We start from the raw sequence: 23,838 nt of genomic DNA, 5'->3' as shown, positions 1-23,838 counted from the left end.
GTTGTTTATTCATATGTGACTACATCAGGGTGACACAGACACTTTGGCAGCATTGTCCATTCATTAAATCCACCAAGGTGCATTGGGATCAGTCAAGGTTAAAGGTGGATGCAGACATGTTTCCAATATTAAAAGTCTTCCTGGTGCTGTTTTTTCTTTCTTCCTCTGTATTTCTTATTTATTATTAAATAGAACTTTTTTCTTGTTTGAGCTGGGTCGCCATCTAGTGGCAGCTTGACGCGGTGCCTCACCATTCTGTCATTTTCCTGCCTTCTCTCTCCTTCCCTGCCTCGCCTCCCTCCACCCACCACCTGCTCTCAGTCCTCTACCTACCTAACTACTTACCAACCTGTTGTAATCCTTCGGCTAGAAACTCAAACTTGACGCATTGGGAAAAAAATCATTTCTGGGCGTCAGGACTGAGGTGAAAGTGGCTCCCCGGCGGCTCTTGCGTGTTTCCTCGGTGTGTAATATGACACAGTCAGCTGGGCTGGGCCTGATTCAGCCTCTGTAACAAGCCCAGCCCTTCAGGTCCCAAACCTGGTTGACGGCTGCATTTCACTCTCGGGTGGGGCTGACGCTTTTTTATCTCGTATCCACACCTCAGACGCTCACATTCAGCTCTGCGCAAAGACGCACGCCAGCACCGGGACGGACTAGAAACTCTGCGCACCTCTCGCCCAGCCGCTCGTCCTTCTCTCTCTTCCGCCGCTCCAAGCACTCAGATCGTCGGTCATGTTCCGCTGCGGGATCGCCTACCCTCGATGCAGGTGGATCGTGCCCCTGCTGCTGGTCTTCGCCATCATATTTGACATTATCGCCATCGCCGCCCAGTCGGGATGGGTCGAGGACGAGGACGCCAAGACTCACTACGCCAGTATGTGGGACCAGTGCCGAGGCAGGAATGACAACTGGGAGTGCAAGTCGCTCATGGAGTACTGTAAGTGTCCGATCTTTGCACCACAAAACATTATTATGATAGAAAACATTATTCTAAGATTACCAAAAACGAAAGAGCGAATGGGATGATGTTAATAGAGGCGATAACAGCTCCTTAGTCAGCGTGTGTCTGTGAAATCCAACACATTGCAACCTGAGGGAGTCGACCTCTGATAACCAGAAACTCCCAGCAGGCTGAGGGGAGGAGGGAGGCCTGCAACACTTATCCAACCGCAGGCAGTCAAGCAAAATGAACTTTGCTCTCCACTATGATTAACTCCATTTTTTTTTTATCATCTTCTGTCTGGTGCAGAAGGAGAGAGAGAGGAAGAAAAGGAGGGATGGTTCATGGGATGGTGCACAAAAAGCTCCTCCAGTTAACTTCTCAACAAGAGGAGAAACATTTCATGAAACATCTCCACCTTGTGAAGTTTGTTTTCTTGTGTCGCCCATTTGAGAACATCACAAATAGAAAAAAAAATAACCCCCACAAATCTATGCAGTAAGCGAGGAAAAAAATCAAAACACAAAGTTTAAAAGCAAAACAACCTGAATCATTGCTCAGTTTTCTCCTTGACTCTCTGACCTGTTTGTGTCTTCTGCTTAACCGAAGCCTTTGTTGGAGTTATGAGAGCAGCGACGCTGAATTAAATTCAAACTGCTTTTACGCAACACATCCAGCTATAAAGTCTAGCCGTAGAAAACCTGTAACCTTGCTCACGCTGTCACTGAGTGCTCGCTCAAATAGAATAGTCAGTTTTCTCTCTATGAGATGATGTAGTGAGGCCTTGGCCTTGCTGTGTGAGGTGCCCTGAGGTGACTCAAGTTGTGAGCTGTATAAATATAACTGAATTGTTCTGACGCTTACTACTGCCGGAAAATGCTCTTCTTTAATCTGGTTTTAGTATAAATAGTGGTTAAATATGAGCTGATTCAAACATACACTGGATTTGAAATGAGTATTTTCATTTATTTTTACTCTCCTGCTGCATTGAGTTGTTTTTTTGGTGAAGAAAACACAACATGCAGCGATTAATTCCAACCAATGTTACTAAAATCATTGCTGCAGACACATTTAGCAGAAGTTTGGGATGGTTGTGAGCTTTAAACACTGAATTTCCTGCTTTCCGATGCAGCAATCTGTGCATTTTCTGCATCAATTTATGGTGCAGATGATTTTATTTATCACACAGTTCAGGCACAATGAGTACACGTCTGTTGAAAGTAGGAATCCTTCGCTTCTTTCACATTGTTACTTCAGGGGACTAACGCATGTTTTCTAAATAATTAGGGGGATCTCTGTGGAAATATGTCACAAACAACAAAAAAACAAGAACGCCCAGAAATTACTTAGAGTTCAGAGCAGCAGAGTTGAAAAGGTTAAAACAAACCTCATTCCTGTAAAACTGCTCTGAGGGAAAACAAACAAAGCACATTCGAAACATTTTAAGTATTTTTCTCACCGCGTTCCCACAAAAAAACGCAAATGAGGAGCAGATTTCAAGATGGCTGTCAGTCAGACGTGTTTGCTCAGATATGGCTTTTCATAGAGAAGCTGTTTATGAGGTTTTCCAACTGAAGCTTGCTGAGATCAATGACTATGAACAGAACAGGCTGGTGTTCTCCTGCTCAGGTTGTATATGTGTTGTTCCACACCCTCAGTCCCAAACAAAGAAAGCACTGTTGCTCTTATCAGCCGCCGTGGAGGTCGTTGACTAGTTTGGGTAATGGCATGCGGCTCCATGTTGGGATCTGCAATGCACAGCCTGTACAAGCTCGGTTAAAAAAAAGTAGTCCAACTCTCATCTTCTGCTGTCTATTTCTGCACTAAATATTAATGCTATAAACTATTCTGCAGAGACTTAGCATTCCTGGTAAATATGTGTGTTGCTACAAACAGTATATAAACCATGTTGAATCCCAACCTGAAGGCCACATCTGGTTTGTTGTCGTCATCGTTTTCTCTGTAATTCTGTTGAATAAAGACATAAACATTACAGCACTGCCCACTATAACTCTGCAACATGTAAGATAAGATAACCAAGTGAAGAAATTACATAACCAGAGAATGAATGCAGCAATATAAGTGTGATACTGGCTGAGAATAAAAATACGTGAGCTGGAATACGGCTACAGTAGAAACCCGACAAGTAATATTGACAATGATTCTGATGTGTAGTCGCAGCAGAAATTGTTGTCAGTGTTAAAAAAAAAAAAAAAGATCTTCACAGTAAAATGACTCCTTTTTTAAGAAGTCAGTTCCAAAATGTGCATTTTTGTGACGGTTTACTGCTGGAATTACAGCTGACATCATGAAAGAAAGTAAATTTTTACTTTTTAAATAAGCAAAAAGAAATATTTGTGAGGATTTTCTTGCTTGTCTCTGTTTTTATATCGTGGATATTTTTGGGCTTTTGGCCTGTTGATGAGACCAAACATTCATTTAAAGACTTTGGGGTCTAATACACTGTGATCAACATTGTTTTTATCAATTATATTTGTCCCTATATATGGACTAATTGAGAAAACAGTTGTTAAATACATAATGGAAACATTAGCCATCGTGCTCAGCTCTGTGACAGCAGCAGTAAAGCGTCCGAGCAGCAGCAATAATCAGTGTGAACTAAACAGTTATTACAGTAAAGACAGATGTTTCTCTTTAGTTTTCATAAATGTAACCCTATCATACATCCAGCATGTGAAAACACAAGCTGCTGTATTCGTCAGGAATTCTCTGATCCCTCGAGTAGTTTGGTTATTTTTCTCTGAACTCTGCTCTGCGCCTGTTCTGGCCTCCTTTATTCTCAGCAGGGTTGAATTAATTAAACAAAAGACAGCAGCCAAACGGCTACTGGGCTGCTTGTAGGATACTTTTTTTTTTTTTTGTTGCCCCGTTGTTCTTCTGGCCTCCACACTTTTGGTATTGTTCTGAAAACCGAGGAAACAAACATGAGCGGCGTGTACGGAAGCAGGATGTCGTAAGCAAACTCCCATTGGGAGCGTTCAGGCCTTTTTTCTTTGTGTCGATACTCCCAGCTGCTTTCACGCGACCAACATGAGCAGACATGTTTCCGAGCCTTTAGCACGTGTACGTCATCTGAGAAATTTATCAGAATCAGATAATGACCGGTTTAATATGAATCACGACACGGGGGTTGCCAAGGGTTGGGCAATGTGGTGCAACTTTCGTAAAGCCTTTTAATGCTTTTGAGTGCGTTTAGATCATCCATTTGCAAGATTGCGAGTGGATTAGCGGCGCAGCTTTAAGGCGACATTTGATTTTTTTGCGTCACTTCTGATGAAATGCCTTGATTTAAACCTTTCGTTCTTTCCCAGACTGCGTGCGGAACAAATCGTGTTCTGACTGAAAGGTGACAAACTATGCCTCATTTGAAAGCACAGTTCAGATGGTGTAAATCGATTTAAGGTACCGATACCGGAGCAGCAGTGGTTCCCTCCTCTGTGTTACGAGTGCGCACACTTTTGAAGCAGTGTATTCTTATCTATAGCGGCACATGTCGATGCATTACGCGCAGCTAAATTTTCACCAAGCAGGTAGACTTTCCGTAGAATGAGTTCAAACACTGGTGCTGTGTTTCCAGCAGCAGCCCTGCTGGTTGGGCAGGTGTCCCATTAAAAGCCTTTCAAGGGGAGCGCGGGGCGTCGAGTTGATCCCCGCTGCCTGTATGAAAGCCTTCTTCTAAGAGGTTTGATGAAAATGATCTTTGACTGTAAGACCAGATCTGAAGGTTCAGAAAAATCTCCCTACTTGTAGAACAAACACATTTGTCAGAGGCCGAGGAAAGCCGGCGGGTGTTTGTTGAATTCGTAGGAGCGGTTTTAGTAAAGCTGCAGTAGGCTTCCTGGGTGGATGTAGTGATAGTTTATAGATGTAGAAAAGCAGCTCAGTTCTGATCAGAGGGGGGGAAGCAGATGTTGGACAGCTGGATGGTGTCAGGTAGGAGTGACGGGGACAGACAGTTCTGGTGCTCGCTGATGACACACCCAGATATGTTCACATTCTGTATTTAAAAAAAAAAAAAAGATTTGCCATCTAAACACAATGAAACAATGCTATGCTGTAGAGCCCTTTGTGCACAGAAGGAGCCTGCCAGCAATTGATTGTTTCAGCAACTGTGGATTTAGCCAATTATCCAAACAGTTATTCAAGTCTTTGGATGAGAAAACTTGGTCCTTTGTGAAAACCAATTGTAAAAAAATATACCAACGAGAAAACAAATCTTTCTAGATGAAGTTAAAATGCTTCTTGGTTAAATTTCTTATTCCCATACCTAAACCAAACCTTATACAGAGCCAAGACAAGACACCAGCTCTCTGGGAAAAGTAAGAGGAGATAAAGAAGCGTGTTTTTACAGGCAGAATAATCACCTGCCAAAATATCCTCCTCGGTTACTTTGAGGACACCAGTCAGAAAATCTGGCAGCGAAAAAAAAAAAAAAGATGACACAGCGCCTGAGGCCAAATGCCAGATATTTGCATATAGCGAGTTGGACTGGCGTGAATGAGGTTCACGGCAAACTAGTTAACCCTCTGAACTCCAAGTAGTTTAGTGGTTTTTGCTCGTGTCATGTTTTTAGTCACTGTAAGCTCACTTTTCACCGCAGTATGAAGTCCTGCACCTGAAACGGCACATGACATGAAAGTTACAAAGCCAAAGATATTATTTAAAAAGAAAAGCAAAGTTTAATTTCTTTGATTATTTCCAAGGTGTTTTCTTTTCTTTCCACGACTGTCTCATATCTGCTCGGTGGATACACTGCCTGCAGTTCAGCCAAACATCTGTTGGTTGCAGCTCAGTCAAGTTTGGTTTGAGTAAACAGTTTATTTTTGGCAAATGTTTAAATGGGACATGTAGATTGAAATTCCCAATTTTAAGCTTAGTCTTGGTTACTCTTCCGTCACACACGTTTGGTTCAAGGACCATCAGAAAGTTGAAAATCTGACAGTTCTTTCTGTTTTTACGGCGCCTGCCTCTGATAAATTGGGTAATTTATGCAGATTTCAAACCTTCTGGTGGGTTTTGGAGCTCAGAGGATGCAGCAGTGTGTCAGACACATCTGATTTGAATTTATATTATGTCTGGTTTCTAAATCAGCTCCCAGAACCTCAAACAAAAAATCATTTTAAAGGCAGTACGTCATCTGTCTTTGTTTAGTTCATGAATGTGGACATTGTAAGTTGAAAAGTGACCCAGAAGTTTGGATAATAAATACTTTATGAGCCCAAACATCACAGCTTGTAATTTTATCATCAATTATGTTGATGACACTTAATCAAAATGTTGATTTTTGTGTTTTCATTGGGAAAACAACAACCTAATACTGTGAACAGGACTATTGTAACTAAATCTTTATGTCTAGGAAGCGGATTTCTGTCACTGTATGGCTGTTTTTAACTGTTATCGACAGTCATTGATGTGCTGTGTTGCTTTGCTATTGATCTAATTCATACATGTTTGCGATCATCTAATTCCTAACAAAGAGAATCAAGAGTGAAGATAAAACCTTTCCAATGTACAGCTGCTTTTGTTTCCTACATCTGTGTTAGTTTTAATAAAAAATCTTCAGAGTTCTGCCTCTATAACTCTGAATAAGACTCTCTCCCCTTCACATGAATAAAACTTCAGTGGTAATAAGTTTATGAAGCTCAGGATGAGTCTGAACTCAGTCCTCTAAATTCAACGTGACCGTGTTTGAGAGTCTGCCGTGGAGTGAAGAGCAGCAGAGTGTTGTTTTGGAGTCTGACTGCCACTTAGTATTACTGTGACTGTGGGAGAAGACTGAACCTGTCCAACTAGTCTGATGTGTGCATGATGGGAGGATTGCCTCTGGCTGAGGCAGGTAGGGCTTTACCTGAACACACACACACATGCATAGCTGTGAATAATTTAAGGTGTTGGCTGATCCAGTATCAGCGAACTGGGTGGAACAGTTCTTTGGAAGTCCACACGGTGACACACAGTTTGGTCTCAGAATATGTATAAATGTGCAGATTACCTGCAGTAATCTTTGTGTGACTGATCGTCATTCTGCGTGCTTGCATCAACCTCGATGCTTAGTGTTTATTTTAATCCTAGATGCACGTGAAACCTGTTGAACACATTGTACAGGTGTTTTTAGAGGCAGTTCCTGACAGAGATGATGATACATGCACACAGCAGCACCTTCACATGACACAACGGGTGTGCTACTCTGTCCGGCCTCTCAACTGGTTTTCTTTCCAAAAATCAAAAAATCATGTGTGTGTCTTACGTCTCATTTCTGCTACAAGTTCGTTAGAATTACACAAGAGACGTCGCAGAAACGTGAAGTTTTGTTGAGGGTGTGGCGGGTGTGTCGCCGTCTTTATTGAAGTCAACCTCTCACTAGCTTTGCAGATTGTGCTGTCATGAGTTCAAGCTGCCGGTGGTGAGAAGGCGTTCTTTAGAGCTGCAGTAATGACTAAATACCGCCTTGTCACGTTGCACAATTAACTCGTCTCAGAGCTGCATAACAACATCTACCAGAAAACTACATATGGATCAATCAAACATAATTACATATGGACACATTTTACCCTTCAGCCACACACAAAATATGGTATAATAAGCAGCTTTGATTATGTGCATGGTTTAGTTTCAGGGGTTCACATTGAAGTGGTGATAGGAAGGAGAAAAACAGAATGAGTGAGGTGCTAACCCTAAATCTGTAATCTGTAATATTACGTGCTATTCACATCTTTAGAATAGTGTTGGATGATCATTTAATGTGTCTTTTTAAGGGCTATAAATACAAAAACTTTACCTAAAAAACAAAGCCAGCTACAGTAAACCCTGTGTAAAACTGTAAACCGTTGCCGACTAAGGCAGAGCAGCCTGTGTGTAGCCTGACAGCCAAAACTCAGGGCAAAAAAAAGTCCAAACCCTATAAAAACGACATTTTATCAGCTCTTCCATCTGGACTGTGGTGTTAGGACAGTCCTAATGTAATAATTAGAGAGTTTATTTGTAAGAAAATCAACTTGGAAAACCTAACGTATGACTTTTCAGGTTTTTATCTCAGTTTGCAAGCGTGACCCTAACTTTTCCTTTTTCTTTTTTTTTTTTGTTGACCTTCAGCTTGGGCCCAGGCCGTCGCTGCTCTCATGATCATTGGCCTAATCATCCTCATCCTCGCCTTCATCCTCTCCGTTTTGGCTATGTGCAACCTCAACATCGGCATGCTGCCCGTCGTGGGAATTCTGCTGATCATTGTTGGTAAGTAAACGCTTCCACACGGAGGCACATGCACACAAACAGCCAGTTTCTGTGTTTGTCTTCACCAACACATCTGGAAATTAATTATAAGTATTTAAATGGAGCTTGTAGTACCTGAGAAGACACTTTTATTTTGCTTCTGAGGTACATAAAAACGAGTAGGAGCCTGAAATCCTTCTGTTTTAGCTGTACTTCGTTAAGAAATTAAATTAGCTCTAATTACATAAAGAGCAACACTCAGCCATAAACGACTAAATTAGCTCAAACTGATAACAAGCACTCGTCTGGTCTTCACAGTGCATAATATTCCATCTTTAAACCCGCCAAGCAGCTTGCTTGGTGACATTTTAAGGTATTTATTTGTGAGTCTTTAGATCTCAACCCCTGAAGTCGTCTTTTACCAACGAGCTCTGTGGATTTTACCAACTGACCAGGGCTTTGTTTCAAGAAGTACATTTCTACTTTCATTTTCTAATGAAGTACAAACACAACAGGAGGGTTTCAGGCACCTAATCTGCTTTATTCTTCTCAAAAACACAAATTCTGATTGCCCGAGAAGATTTTTATATTATTTTTTTAGATTTTTAAATCTGATTTTGAGAGCAACAAACACAAAACTCACCTTTTTCTGAGTGAAACAACTTCCCAAATAACATTTTCTTGCCGTAGTAAACACTGTCATAGTCATCAATAAGCGAAAAAGACCACAGGTTAAATGAACTTTCAGTGTTTTTATGCTACAAACACATTTTCATCAGTGCTTTATTCTGGATTTAGTTTTCCCAGCCTTTATCTTTTGGCTTTACAAACCACACTGGATGTTTTGGGGTTTTTTTTGTAATGTCTTAACTGAAAAATATTCTTGCAAAATCGACAAATTAAGACTTTTTGAAACCTCCTTAATGCGTTAGTTGTCATTGTTCTGGGAACATGGGGTGTCAACAGACTGAAAGAGATGAGACATTAAGGTGAGGCAGAGGAACAAAAGTTAGCCTTATGTATAGAAGGGATGAGGGGGATGAAAGTACAAGTTTTTCTTTAGAAGGGATGGATCATACATGGGAGGGACGGAGGATATCTGCGACATAAGTCTTCCACATAGAAATGAGTCAAGATGACGATGATGATTGCATGTTGGACGAAAGTGTCGTCTGTTAATCCGACTGACTCACCCCAAAGAGATTCTGAGATGAGGAACAAACACACAAACGTACACAATCGGCTCCTCAGCGGCAGACATGCAGGTGAAACCGCCAGTCGTGATTCACATCTACTGCGATGTCTATTTTAAATGTGCCAGAGGGAGTTCTAAGTAGTTAGAACTTGTTTCACGCTGTTACAGCTTCTATGAAGGTGTCGCAAATGACTCAGTCAGGAGGATAAAAAATAAAAGGAAGAGAAAAATGCCAGAAAGATTATAAGTACACTTACAGTATCCCTCTTTAGTGCTTTTATCTAATCAACACAACAATTCTTGAAACTGAGATCCCCTGTCTCTGGAGGATATGAATAATCAACATCCTTGTTCTAGAAGTGCCACAGCGGCCTTCCTGAGCCCTTAACAGCTATTTTTTCCCTTAAGTGTCTTTAAGGGGAATTATTTGACACTATCACAGGCAGCGTTTGCTCTTCAGTGAAGCTATAAGATGCTTACACTGAGTCAAACCCAGGAGTCGGTAGCTTTTATGACTGCCATAAAATGGAAATATTCTTATTTTTATTTATTTTTCATGCACCGTTCCACATTTCACTAGCTGTCTTTGAAAAGTGAAGTTATTGGTGTTTGAGGAAACTTAGTTTCTAACGACTAACCCGCCGACACGTCAGCGGGCTCAAAAAGTTTGGCACTTCCACAAAATACCTCCTATTATTTAAAAGTTATGTGGAAACATTTACTGAGATGTGGTGATTCACAAGTATTTCGTTGGTAACTTCGATTGTTTTCCAGGAAGTTTGGCACCCATCCTGTGAATTCAGGGTGCCAGAACTAACCGCAAGACTTTAGGTGATAAGTGAGGTTCTTAATAAGTCCCGTGTTAAGTCTCCACAAGTTGCTTTTAGTAACATACGGGCATGAAATGAAACCACGGCTGCCTGGAAGGCTGGAAAATACACTTAATGGTGGAAAACAGCCAGCAGCAATTTGCAGCAAATAGGTGAAAATAAAGGTTTTACAAACCTTGAGGTCATTTTGCAGTTGTTAACATGCAGCAGCGTATAGATATTGAGGTTAGTGGTTACACACTTCTTAGAGAGAGAGCTGATGGAGCAGAAATATATAGATTATTGGTGTGTTTCTGATTTATGAGTGTGTGTTGAGATGAAGTGAAGAAGTCGAGTCACTCTCTGCTTTGTCCTGACTTCACATTAGAGGACAACAGCCAAAGCAAAATAATAGTTTTATCCTTTTTTTGTTGTTGGTATTTTGTCATTATTCTGTCACAGGAAACTACATTGAATAGCAAATCAGAGCGTTTGTGGAGAATAATTGTGTGGAAACAGTGACAGGCAGCGATCAGTGCCAGAGCCGATATGTTGACGTAACTCTTGCAGTCGCTTGTGAAGGTATTTTCCACACCCAGCTGTTAGTGTCTGCTCGGCCCCGTACACGACTCACTGAGCGTGTCGCCTTTCGTTTCTCTTGCTTTCTCTAATGGCTTTAAAAAGTTTTTCCAGCTTGTCATTCAGTTATTTATTCATAAATAGGTTTTTCTTTCCATCAATTTTGTCAAATTTTCCAGCAGGTGGTAGAATTATAATGACCTCCTTATCTGATCAATCTGATATATATATAGTGTGTGTGTTATTCTCTGGAAGTAAAATGTCATTCATCATCTTTCAAGCGAATGTTCCATGGAGTTATATCTAGAATAAACAATACAGTGTTTTCATAGGTTACCATTGTTCAGCTTCGTTGTTCAGATGTTAACATGTAGAATTATCTCTGTACGTATTAATCTTCAAATAAAAATGACACCAATTCTTTTTATACAGTGCTTAACAATCCAAAAAGAAGTTTTCATTTTATCATTTCAACAAGTTCCCACATGTGTCACCAGTTCTGGAAAGAGATGGTGCCACTATGTTTTTAATTTGCTTACATACTTGTCTCTTATCAGCTCAGTGAAAACACATCCTGCAGAAAATAAATCAGTCCCTGATTTATTTTCACAAGACTGTTAGTCACAGCAGAGTGACCGACGGCTTCACAGCAGCATCCAGAAGTGCAGAATTTTTTTGTCTTTATTAGAAACTGGCTGCAAAATGTTTAGTTTTGGCTAATTTTTTTTTTAATGAGATATTTTGATTTTGGTAAAATGTCATGAGATAAGAAGAAAAGTTAAAAATCTGTCAGTTCTTTCTGTTTTTGTTTTTTTTTGCAGTTTCTGGCTCTTATAAGTCGTCTTTCAAACTTTCTGATGTTTTTTTTTTGTGTTTGGAGGGTTCAAGGCCCAGAAAACTGGCTTTCAGAATCAGCTTTTGAATTAAACAGTTATTTCATGACAGAGTTCAATCTGAGCTTTTCTGTCTGGTTCGTGATGCTCTGGGAGGGGAACAGGTGAAGTGTTTTTGAACACCAATCACATCTTAGTGTCATTAAAATCCAGTTCTGATGACGGTTAAACTGATCCAGCCTCTCCCACACCGAGCCGTGCACTCAAACCTTGTTTTTCTCTCCGCAGTCATCTTTCAGGTCATCGCTCTGATCATCTACCCCGTCAAATTCAACGAGCTGATCTTCGAGGGCAACTACTTCTACACCTGGGCCTACGGCTTTGGCTGGGGCGCCACCATCCTCTGCCTGGGCTGCGCCATCCTCTTCTGCTGCCTGCCACGTTATGAGGACGAGCTGAGCGGCAACGCCAAGGTCAAATACATCTATTCCAGTGCTTAAAGACCAAAAAGAAAGAAAGAAAAAAACCCTGCACACCCCACCCAGTTACAGCCATTTCCGCTTTTCACTCTCGAGCTGGATCTGCGCTGGCCGTTGAACATTTTTACACTGTACCATTTCACCAAAGATCCGCGATGGCTTAGTTCAGATAATCCTGGTTCAGCAATGGGAAGCCCCTCACCGACCATCCAAAGAGTGAAAGCGAGGAGGGATTCTAACTGGAGTGGACTGTGATTGGATGTTGCTTTAAAGTGTACAAACCTCTATTTTAGATTAAGTCGGCATCTCCAGAAATGTTTTATACCATTTTTTTTTTCTTCTCCTCTCCACATGAAACATATTCCTCAATTTAACTGTACTTTTTAACTGTAACTCTCAATGCAAGATCACCCAAGTGCGCTTAACTTAAAGGAGGTGATTAGGTGTAAAACAAACTAAACAAAAAACATAGCTTTCACCTGATTTATCTCCTAAAATCTGGAATGTTTTTTTGCACAGGCTGGAAGATAAATCCATCGTTTGGTTTTGTCCTGTGTTTTAAATTAGTTTTTCTTCGTCGTGTGTCTTTTTTTTTCCCAATATGTTGTTGTGCATAAGGTAAGAAGGAAGCAAAGGTTTGGACTCAGAAGCTGAATGTAATCTACACATATATAGAACTGTACATGTAGTTTTAACAGTCGTGTTTGCACCTTTTTACGCGTTTTTCTTATCTGCTGTTTGTCTCCAGAGTTTTGTATTCTTATTATTACCAAAGGGGGTGTAGCTGTGGGAGTTTGCCGTGCTGTCGTTGGACGTGTTGTGAACGCTGATAATAATTCATGAGTAGACGTGTGGTGCGACGCTTCATGTGACACGGAGGAAGAAGAAGAGGTGTTCTTGAATTGAACGGGAAGCAGATTTTTTAAGACGAATTTCCGCTATGCTTTAACCATAGTCTTACTCAAAAATGTTCTTGACTACTCAGTTTTTCCAATTTGATCAAATGATTTTTTTTTCTTTTTGCAATATTCCCTTCCAGAGAAGAGTCGCTCTACAACCTGTAAATGAAAATTTTCGAGATGGTCCAAACTGCCTTGTTTAATAAATGATGTCAAAATTGTGGTTTAAAGGGAACAAGACAAATTTAGAAGCTAATTCTGTGTTTTTTTTCATGTTTGTCGCCTCAGTGTAGGCGCATTCAGAGGGAAAGATAAATCATTTTTTAGTCGCAGACAGACAACCAAACATCTATTTTCTAGGTTCTGATGATGCCAGTTTGGCTAACCCTGTGTTGGCTGGTTGAGATTCTGAGGCCAAGTTGTACAATCGTCGGACTCGCTGTGTGTAAAACCTGTGCCTTAGCTTCTTCTTCTTCTTCTGTTATTGAAACCTCGAATGTTCAATCCAACTGGTCAGTCTGGTTTTACTGACTAATTCTGTTCATGCCCAAACAAGATCAAATCACTTTTTCTTTAATTAAAAGGAAAGACTTTTAAAAGAGAAATTTGCAACTGGAGGATGATAAAAGAGAAGCGACAGCTGATTTTTGATACGTGGCCATAATCCAACTTAATGATCTGACCTGGATTCTTTTACGCTGTTTACGCAGCAAATGTCTGCTTAAAAAGCTCCTTTGGTTTTATAATTTTAACTGGTAATCTGTCCGGAAACGGGCAGTTTTACACTTGAAGACACTAAACTGCATGTCCCGGAGGTCGAGGTGAAAACATGCTTTTACTTGTGGGAATGAGTCTGTTTTCAACGCCAGCATTTTAAATCATTACTGTACTATAGGGAATGTCTCATTGGAAATTCCAGCTGGTTTTTCTGCTGTAGTATGAATTATTTTTTGTAGTCTGTGTATTTTTATGCAATAAAGAGTTTCTTTTATTTGAAGCGGTTCCACTTTCATTTAAAATGCAGCAGCTGTTTTTATATGTCTGAGGGGTGGGAGAGGAACATAAAGCTGGAGGAAATGATCCCGGGGACTTTTCTTTTTTTATAGTTTGTGTGCACACACTTTGCCAAATGTTTTATTATTCATCTGTAGTTTTTAGGATTAAAAGAGGGTTAAGGTTGCTATGGTTAACTAGAAGTAAACATAAACTTATCATACAAGCTTGTGAAATTTTACTTTAGAACCAAAAGTGAATCACCCCGAGATGAATCACTAGTGTCTTTGTTTACAGTGTTATTAAAGTGAAGGATAAAGTTCAGTTACAGTCTGTATGCAAATAATGTTCCTGGTTGTGTTTACGCTCGCAGAAGTTGCTACCAAACACACCCATGCCCACGAATGCAGGAACTCTGAGGAACGTAGTTGATAAAAGAACACAAAGATCCACAGACGTGAGTCATAAATTATGACATGCACACACAGAGAGCCACACCCAGAGACAGGCCCCAGTGAGAATTCGACTTTGCTCAGCAAGTCCTGACAGCTCTGGTTTCTCTGTGAAAGGGGTGGAGAGACAAAAGGAGTGTGCACGAGAAAAAAAAGGAGGAGAAGGGAGAGAAAATGACACGAGGGTGAGACGTACAGTGACAGTAAGGGAAAGTAAACGAAGCGGAAAGAGAAAGAAGGAAAAAAAAAAACATCTGAAGGATCAGCGACGGTTTAACGGTGTTGGAGCGTATCGGCTGTGTTTACAGTATCCACCCCTGCTGAGCGTGTTTCTGTCACTTTGCTTTGCGTTGAATCACAGGTTGGGAAACTACTGTTCATGTCGCAACCCAGTACAGTATTTCTCTTCTGGAGACTCAAACCACCTCAACTTTACAGCGTATTTCACCACGAAGTTAATCGACAACATGAAAGCAATATTGTGAAGAAACAACCAAATAAAAGGTCAAACTTCAATGATTAGAGCTACAAAATTTGTAGGTAATACGAGGGCTGTAACTTGAGCAGAGTGCTTTTAAAGTTTTTGGCAACAACAAAATCTCAAATAGTTAAAAAAAATAAAATAAAATTGTACAAAACACAAAAATAGCCACTTAAAAATCATATATAACAAAGAAAAGCCTCATTCTCACATTTTAAAAGCCAGAACTAGTAAATATTTAATATTTTTGATTTACAAAAGGATTAAAATCAGAAGTAATAAAGATGAGGAATGGTTAAAAAGTCACTGATTCATTTTCTCTCAATCTACCATCAATTATTGACTATTTATTGCCGTTCTAGTGAGCAATAAACGGACAGATCACACGTTGGATCACATCCTGGACACATTATTGCTCCTCTAGGGGCTGCTGTATTTGATTTAAATGCAGTAGCTCATACACACAACACAGAAATAGTTCTGAGAAGTCACACAATGAATTATTTATTCTAAAAGACTGTCTAGTTTTAGATTTAGTGGGAATTAATTCATATTTTGTTGCATATAAATACTTGTATAAGCATCCTATCAATAATAAATTCACCTTAATAATCCTGACCGGTTTATTTTCCTTACATGACAGTTTATTAGCTGCTTTTAACAATTAAAAATATCACATCTGTGTTGATATCGATACTTCATATTGTTTTTATTTTCCCTGTTACTGATTTGAAAATCTAGTTTTATGACGTCTCCCAGCCAATGGGAGTCCCAGAAGAGTAAACACTACCAACCAACCTGCAGGTGGCACTCAAGAACTAACTGACTCCTTCTGCAAATCAGCAAGAGAAGCAGAAACAACAAACCAATCAGCTGAACTGCTGCATGTTGCCGGAAGGTGACACACAGATGAACTCATGTTTCCTCCAAGACAGGTGGAGCTGCAGAGATGATACCTGGACAAGCAGCAGCAGCAGCAGCAGCAGTGGTAAGAGTTTGCAGCAGCATCACAGTAGAGCAGCAAGAAAATGTGGGTAAAGAGAGTACTGTTAGGTTAGGCCATAGTGCAAAGAGTGTGTTAAATTAATTGCAGATGCACGGTTGCTTGCTGGTTGTTGCCTTAGTTCTGTGAAGGAACAGTCTGGTGCAACAGTTGAGGCCCTTCAGATGATGAGAGTCTTATTCATCATCACACTCCTCCAGTCTGTAACCCTGCTGCCACAAAATGTTAGTAAACTGAACTGAGGTCAAATATTTAGTTCAGTTTCATCGAATAAGTTCTAAAAATGCTAAACTGGTTGAGTTAAATCAGCTGAACCTCAGGAAACAATTAATTATAATTAATATATTAAATTAAATCCACTGTTTAGTCGTTACAAACTTCCTGTCTTTTCATGTTTTCTCCCTTTGAAGAGTCAGTTATTTACTTGACACAAAAAATTAAAGCTGCAGCTGCTGAAAACATCTTGAAGCAAAGTCAATGACTGTTAAACTTAAGGGTGTGTGGACTGTATGTTTTTTAATAACAATCATGACTTAATTTCACATCTAGTCTCGCATAACCAGAAGACAGAAGGGTCTGACTGCATCCGTCCTCGTTCTGATATGTGAAGGGGACAAAAGCTCTGGCTTGTTTGTGTTTCTTTAACCAATCGCAATCATCTTGTGCCCAGGAAACAGTAATGGGGTCAACTCTAAATAACAACGGTGGGGGAACTGTTTTGGTGGAACATTTGCATACAGGAAGATGAGCAGTGCGATTAAAACTGTTATGATTTACCACAAAAAAAACAACCAGGGCGGCCTTTTTGCAGCATCCAGAACTTGAACGAAACTTGATGTTTTCAGGGTGGTGGGCTGCTGGTCTTAAGGTTTTTGTTTATCAAAGAGAGAACAGTAACATGAAGCTAGTGGAAGAGCAGGAGAAAACCAAACCTGCTGCAGCCTACATCCAGTGAGTCAGACTGTTTAACATGAAGCAAAGACGTATGGAAAGCTTGCACCATCATCATCATCATCATCATCATCAATGTGCAAATAAAAGAAGAGTATCTGGAGAGTTTTCAATCTAAACAGTGCGGACTAATTCATTCAACACATCATTTCAAGCCAAAAGACCTCATATTACATTAACTCAAGTTCAAATGTCCAGTTAAAACAAAAAAACCCAACTTCTATATTAACTTAACTTAAAAAGATTAGTTGGGTCCAAATGACTGTTTCAAAGGCAGCTATCACTTTGCCTGCCAGATGAATTGTAGCGCAATAGAATAATAATAATAATTGATCAGATTTATATAAAGTGCTTTTCTAGACACTCAAAGATGCTTTACACTGCCAATTATTCATTCATACACATTCATTCCAGTGGTGGTAGCTACGATTGAGGCAGAGGCGTGGCTGCCATTCTGCCCCTCCAACCACCACCGCAAACAATCCATTCACATGCATTCACACCAGGCAAGGTGGTGAAGTGTCTTGCCTAAGGACACAACAACCATGACGCAGGTTACAGGGCGGAATCGAACCGCCGACCTTCCGATCATTGACCGACCACCTGAGCCACAGCTGCCCCCGGAATTAAAAGGTGGCATGAATATGGAAATGTACAAGTGAAATATAAATACATCATGTATACAAATACATGAAAGCTGTTGTTTTACTTCTCAACACTGCTTTTAATAATATATGCTGAGTACGTGTATGATGGAGGACTGAACTGTTGGCTGACAAAGGTGGTGAATCCAAATCACAATATGTGATTCACACTGTGAGAAACAATGGAAAAACAGTCTTACGAAGACAAACTGAATTTCAGAGGCCTTTCTAATAATCAGATTGGCTAACTTCATTCTTGCAGAAGTGTGGGTTGTTGACTTCCTTCACATTAAGGTGCTACCTGCAGTTCAACATGAGGAGTTTGGCCTTGTTAGATTTTATCGACAGATTTTCAAGAGTCTTCTGCCAAATTTCTGTTCGAGGCAGCAGCCTGCATTATCATCAACTACATTCAGCCAGCGGAGGTTATCAGAAGGGTGTCGAAGATTAAAATATGTAAATGTTAAAAAGCAGATCTGATCAAGTATTTATACATCAGTCTTTCATGCACTTGTTTTGAGAAGTTCAACCTGGCAGCTGATTCAGTTTTACAGTTTGTTGGTGAAAGTGGAGAAAGAAAAGGAATGTTACAGCGTCAAACTTTCCAAATTTTACTTATGTGAAAGTACAATTGAACAAATAAACGCCTGGGTGTACCAGAATTGTCCTCAAATAAACAACGACTAAACTGAAGTAATTGTTTTTGGCGCCACAGAAGTATGAATACAAGTCAGCTTTGGTTGTTAATGTTAAAAACCACAAACCAAGTCAGAAACCTTCGTGTGGTTATGGACTCAGACATGAATCTCAACAGCCACATTAGAATAATTAGCAAGTCAGCCTACAGCTCATGTCTAGTCATGACTTGGAAAAACTTATCAATACATTTGTCTTTAGCCCACTCGACTACTGTAAGTGTTTTCACTAGTGTCGGCTAATTAGACGGCTGCAGCTCGTGTGGATCACGTCGCTCCAGTTCTGAGGTTTTCACACTGACTTTCTTCTTGTCTGTCAGAAAAGTTGATTTTAAAATACTGCTGTTGGTTTATAAAGTACTGAATGATTTAGGGCCAAAATACATTTCTGATCCGGACATTCTGACCCATCAGGTTGTCTGGAGCAGGTCTACTTTCTATCAAAACAAAACAGGCAGCTTTCACTTTTTACGCATCACATATCCTTAACAAACTCCCAGAAAAGTGCAAGTCTGCTGCAACTTTCAGTTCTTTTAATCAGAGCTGAGGACTTTTCTGTTTGTCTGCCTTTGGTTGAACCAAATCTGAGGCTTCTGAATGTTTAAAACTGCACTTTAACATTTAGTTTAGGGCTTTTATTGCTTTTGAAATGTATGTTTAAAGATGTGTTTATGTTCCTTGTACACTTTATCTTGATGGTTTAGAATAGAATAGAATAAAACAGAATAGAATACAACTTTATTGATCCCTTCGGTGTAAACCTCAAGGAAATTGTTAAATTTGTTTATGTTTTTATCTAAAGAGCTTTATATTTCCTCATCTGATTGTACCCTGCAGGACCTCATCATTTATTTAATGATGACTTTGCAGAGCATAAATGCAGTGGAGTAAATGTAGAAGGTGACACAACATTCAGGTAAATGGCAAGCGCCTCAAAATAGCTCCTGAATACACAACTTGGGTAAATTATTAACTCAACTTCCGTCTGTGTTTCTCCACAAACGCCACTAGAGGTCAGGCTTGATCAACATAATGTCTTCAATGTGCCTTTCACCTTCCACCTGTTCAACCCACTCTTCTTCTGTCCATCCAGGTCAGCTTGAACCTTCACAGGTGTCCTTTAACTGATGCCTCCCCCCCCCCAAAAAAAAATAATGCATATATGACAACTAGACAATGTGAAGGTGAAGTCACCCTTCACCTACATGAAGCTGTGTCGAGTGATTTTTTTTATTTTTTTATGCAGTGGGAGTTGGTTTCGATCCGCCTCCGAGGTGCTTTCCACTGAGAAGAAGAGCCAGAAGAGCATTGAGATGTTCCCCTTCACAGTTCTCCCCAGGGTTCTCCCCGCTGCCCTGACACCTCATACCAGGACGGGGCTCCGAGGCTTTTGGGGCTCTGATGGAACGATCTGGGTTCAGAAGTCACTCCGAGGGACTGGCCACACTGTCAGAACACAAGAGACGTATGACTCCCGAGGACGTATATATGTGCGTATTATGAGGCTTATAGATTAGTGTAAAGCACCTGGATTACCAGCAGACAGGCATGTGAATCCAGACATGTCTGAGATGGTCGCAAACCCTCGATTTCTGTTGCTCCGCGCCTTTTGCCGTGCTGGTTCAGGCCTTCATAAGATGCTTTTTTATGACATGAATACGAGGCAGTAACTTAGGCAGCCTTCTTCTTGCTTGTTTTGGTTTTGCTTTGATTTCACACAGCAGGTAAAAGAGAGGAACAGGAAAGACTGGGGGAGGGTAGAAGAAGATGTGAAGGAGATATCTGGGTTCAAGCACAGGTAGTGGCATTTAACTCAGTAACAAGGTCACTGCAGCCTTTTTCAGCGCCGCGCACATGCAGAAAAGAAGTTACTGCCAGCCAGGAACAAAAGTTGACGTCAGTTTTTTTGTTTTTTTTTGGTACAATGTGAAGGTTATTATCAGTCAAAGTCTCAGTGAGTCACACTCTTGCATATTTCTTTTAGCAATCATAGCTTCCCTTAATAGAGAATAAGCAAACATGTCCAAAACCCCCTAAGATGAGTTGTTTTAATGTATATTTAGTGTATTCTTAAATTGAAAAGTGCCAACAAAAGCACAATCAGACACAGGGTATACCCGTCACTGCAGCCTTCTTATTCTAAATATGTTTTAGAAGCCTGTTAAACGTGGCTTGAAAACTGAAAAAAGCTCTAAAATGTGTCGCTCTGTTTTTTCCAGATGGTGGAGGACGAGTTTATTTCCTTTACTTTATGAAAAGCAGCAAAACCACACAGTAAAATATTGACGTCTTAAAATGTTGCTAAACATATGTAAGTCTTACATCTGCAGTACGTGCTCAGATATCAAAATAGTGCTCCATGTGAATGTCTGTTCTATGAATTTATATTTATTGCTGATGTTTTAATGTATACTCAGTGTTGTAGTTGGTGACGGTGGAGCAAACTAGCTGCTTTGAAAACCCCTTTTTTCCCACAATGCTTCACATTTTGTATGTTTTCTGAGTAATTTATAAAGTATTTATAGCAGTTAAATAAATGGAGAGGAGAGGAAAGTGAGTGGAGTGCCCAGTTAAATACAAGCACCTCAGATCTGCACATGAGAGCAGTGCTGGTCCTTGAATGCAACCTCACATATCTTAACTGTGTTTAGTGAATTGTGTATGTTACATCACTACTTCTACTATTATATGAGTATTATAATGTGAACAGATTATTTTTACTCCTCTGTGTGACCTTGCAAACAGCCTCTATGTTGTTTCTGAATGGAACTGAACTGATTAATTGTACCTGGTTCTATTCCACCACCTCAAAATTAAACTTAAAAACACAGCAATCTGCATTTGTGCTTCTGTTTTCTGAACAAACCACACACACTGGCTGGTCAGATGGTGATTTAATGTGTGACTGCATAAATGTTATTTCTCATATTTGAGAATAAAGCTCACAAGACAGGAAGCCCTTTTCTAAACTTACTCATCTTTCCAGCAGGTCCCCGTAGTACTGCTTTAGTATGAGGGCTTGTAATGAGGGGCACTTCGTTGGTACTGGGACCAGCGTGGGCTTCCCAGCACACTCAGAAACAATCCAGAGGTGAGTGTTTTTCGTTGAACTCTTCTCGGCGTATCTGACCGCATCATGTGCAGTCACAGATTTGGACAGCGAGGAACTCGGAGGCTTGCTCATACTGAACCACCTGGTGATCTGGAGCCGCACAGTGGGTCAGTTGTGTCTTCTGGGGTTTTCCATGTGCTGATGTCTGCTTTGCTTTTCATTGCTTCCACAACCGGCTACTATTGATCAATCCAGCCGGTGACTCAGCCGGCATGTGACCCAGGAAGGGAAGCAATAAAAAAAAAGACATGGAAAATGAAATCGTCTGTGATAAGAGCCAGTAGCATCCAAACAGACCCAGCAGAGCAGCGACTGTCATTTGTTTAATCAGTAAAATGACGCTTTGCTCGTTCGTTTTGACACGCAATATGTGCTGAACGTCATCTTGGGACGCAGGCTTTAGGCTGTAAAAGGTGAGGCTGATTCAGTGAGCTCACCCCACATGAATGCATGCCGTCAGGTCATTGTTAGTTTCTGTTCCCCACATGAGCAGGTAGGAGGCTCAACTGTGGTTTCCAGTGTCTGGCCAGCACAACACAGAGCTGAGAGTCTTTCCACAGGGAGGAGAAAGGAAAGTAGAAAGCAAGGAGTGAATCAGATAAGACAAAATGTTCCAACTTTATAGCAACACGTCTGACAACAACAAGTCTTACCTGTGACTTGCTTACCGTAAGATAACATCACCCTCTTTGTATAGATGTCGCTTTCTGGAAGTCAGATTCTTGTTACGCCTGCTTTTAGTTGCTGAGATCCTGGTTGGATTGCACTGGTGGTCTGTCTGACGGCTCCTTCCTGCCAACGAAAAGGTAAAATGATCAATTTATTACCCATCAGTCAATTAAGAAAGAATTTAATTGTCAAAAATTGTGTCTGAAATGTTAAATTTGTTGTTTCTAGAGTCTCAGGTTGGAAGATTTGCTGCTTTTCGAATACTTTTTTTCTTTGTTTTAGACAAATCAAATAATCTGAAGACATCACTTTGGGTGCTAATAACTTATAGACACTTTTATTTTTTATATTTTCAACCTTTTCTCCAGCAAAAATCAACAATTACTTAAATTTAGCCAACAGATTGAGCGCTGAAAAGGTGATGTTATATTGTTTTTGTGCACACGTACCTGCAACCGAGCCAACTGTAAAACGTGTCGCCATGGAAACCAAGTAGTATTTTGTCCACTCACGCCTTTCCGTCTCATCCGTCGTGCTTAAACATGCAGCACCAGTAGGTCAAATGTGACGGCTGGAACAAAAGTGCAGACTTGGGACTGCTTCTGTGTCGTAGCCTCCAGACTGGTAGACCACAGCACAACAGTTGTCACGCATTAAGTGACTCAGTTGGTGATAATACGACTTGTTAGCCACCATAACCCACCAGCACACAGCAGCACGAGTGATTCGACGCTTACAGACGGGCTGCAATGATGGATGCTGCAAATGTTGAGTTTAGATCTACTTTGGGATGAAAAATAACTGTTCTGTAAAGTCATATGCTTGTGCACAGTCATGAACATGTGGGTTGAAGAGAACATCTTTTATAAATTGTTTTTACACGATGATTTAAAGTGATAGTTTTTAGTTGAGTTGGCTATGTTTCCGATAAGTTGTCTTGCACATGTGGTTAGAAAACCTTTGTGTTTTTTGGGAGGAGAACCTTTTAGTGGAAGATTTATTGTATAGAGCGTAACACAGAAGACAAAGAGAGACGCTCTTTGTGTGCAATTTAGGCAAGAAGTTCCTGTTTTTCCCAACGTTTCGCCACTGCAGCTTTATTTTTTGGCGTCATGTGGGCGTGCAAGCAGCTCAGCGTGCCTGACAAAAGAAGTGCTTGAATGTGCATTAATGATAAATAATGACTAATTGACGAAAAGGTGAGAGGTAGAGACAGATTAGTGGAATGAATCTTGCACCAGTGGGTCTTGCAAGGTAACAGAAAAGCACAGATTTGCTCCAGAATAAGCACTTCTGGAGCTCAGTAGTGCGACGCCCTTATTCATGCTCATTATATGATGATTTAAGAGCTGTACCTTATTGTTTTCTGAGAAATTCTGCTGGTTGGATGGTTAGAAAGTGTGTTCGTTATAGGATGATTTAAAGGTTTTCATTTTTGGTTAAAAGCCCTTAGTTTCTGATAAATTCTCTTAGTTGGATGGTTATGAAACTTAACTAAAAGAAGTTATGTTCTTGATGTTTTTTTTTTTTTTAAACCACTGCAGGGTTGTTTTGTCTTTTTTGTTGTTTGTTTTTTGGCCGGGCACTTCAATGTGTATTTTAAAAGAAGCAAACTGCTCTCAAATGTGCCTGAAACAGCTAATAATGAACTAAATTACCAACAAAAGCAAGAAAAAAGAGTCATAAAAAGAGATGAGTCGAATTAATCTTGCACCAAGTGTCCTTGAGCAAGGCACGAATCCCCTCTGACCACCGGAAGAGAAAATCTGTCTTTTTTTGTGTGATTAAAGACAACACCTGGTTCGTGTCCATTATAGGATGTAATTTTTAGTGACACTGCTGTGATTTCTGATGAATTCTTCTGCCTGGAT

The 23,838-nt window shown here is 40.3% G+C and overlaps 1 protein-coding gene across 1 annotated transcript; it reads left to right on the top strand.

The window, feature by feature from the left end:
* On the top strand, nt 1–13,964 carry perp (p53 apoptosis effector related to pmp22). Its single transcript, XM_008293339.1, has 3 exons — nt 1–940; nt 8,057–8,194; nt 11,878–13,964. The coding sequence occupies exons 1-3, from the start codon at nt 736–738 to the stop codon at nt 12,087–12,089; spliced, it is 555 nt and encodes a 184-aa protein (XP_008291561.1). The 5' UTR covers nt 1–735; the 3' UTR covers nt 12,090–13,964.
* The last annotated feature ends 9,874 nt before the right edge of the window (nt 13,965–23,838 follow it).

Source organism: Stegastes partitus, unplaced genomic scaffold (genome assembly GCF_000690725.1).
Source record: "Stegastes partitus isolate 25-593 unplaced genomic scaffold, Stegastes_partitus-1.0.2 Scaffold876, whole genome shotgun sequence".
Classification (NCBI taxonomy): Eukaryota; Metazoa; Chordata; class Actinopteri; family Pomacentridae; genus Stegastes; species Stegastes partitus.
This window is presented reverse-complemented; position numbering and strand designations above follow the sequence as displayed.

Excerpts from the sequence above, each read along its gene's own strand:
- perp (XM_008293339.1), top strand. The coding sequence starts at position 736 with ATGTTCCGCTGCGGGATCGCCTACCCTCGATGCAGGTGGATCGTGCCC. Across the intron at positions 941-8,056 it reads CAAGTCGCTCATGGAGTACT|CTTGGGCCCAGGCCGTCGCT; the intron begins GTAAGTGTCCGA and ends GTTGACCTTCAG. Across the intron at positions 8,195-11,877 it reads AATTCTGCTGATCATTGTTG|TCATCTTTCAGGTCATCGCT; the intron begins GTAAGTAAACGC and ends TTCTCTCCGCAG.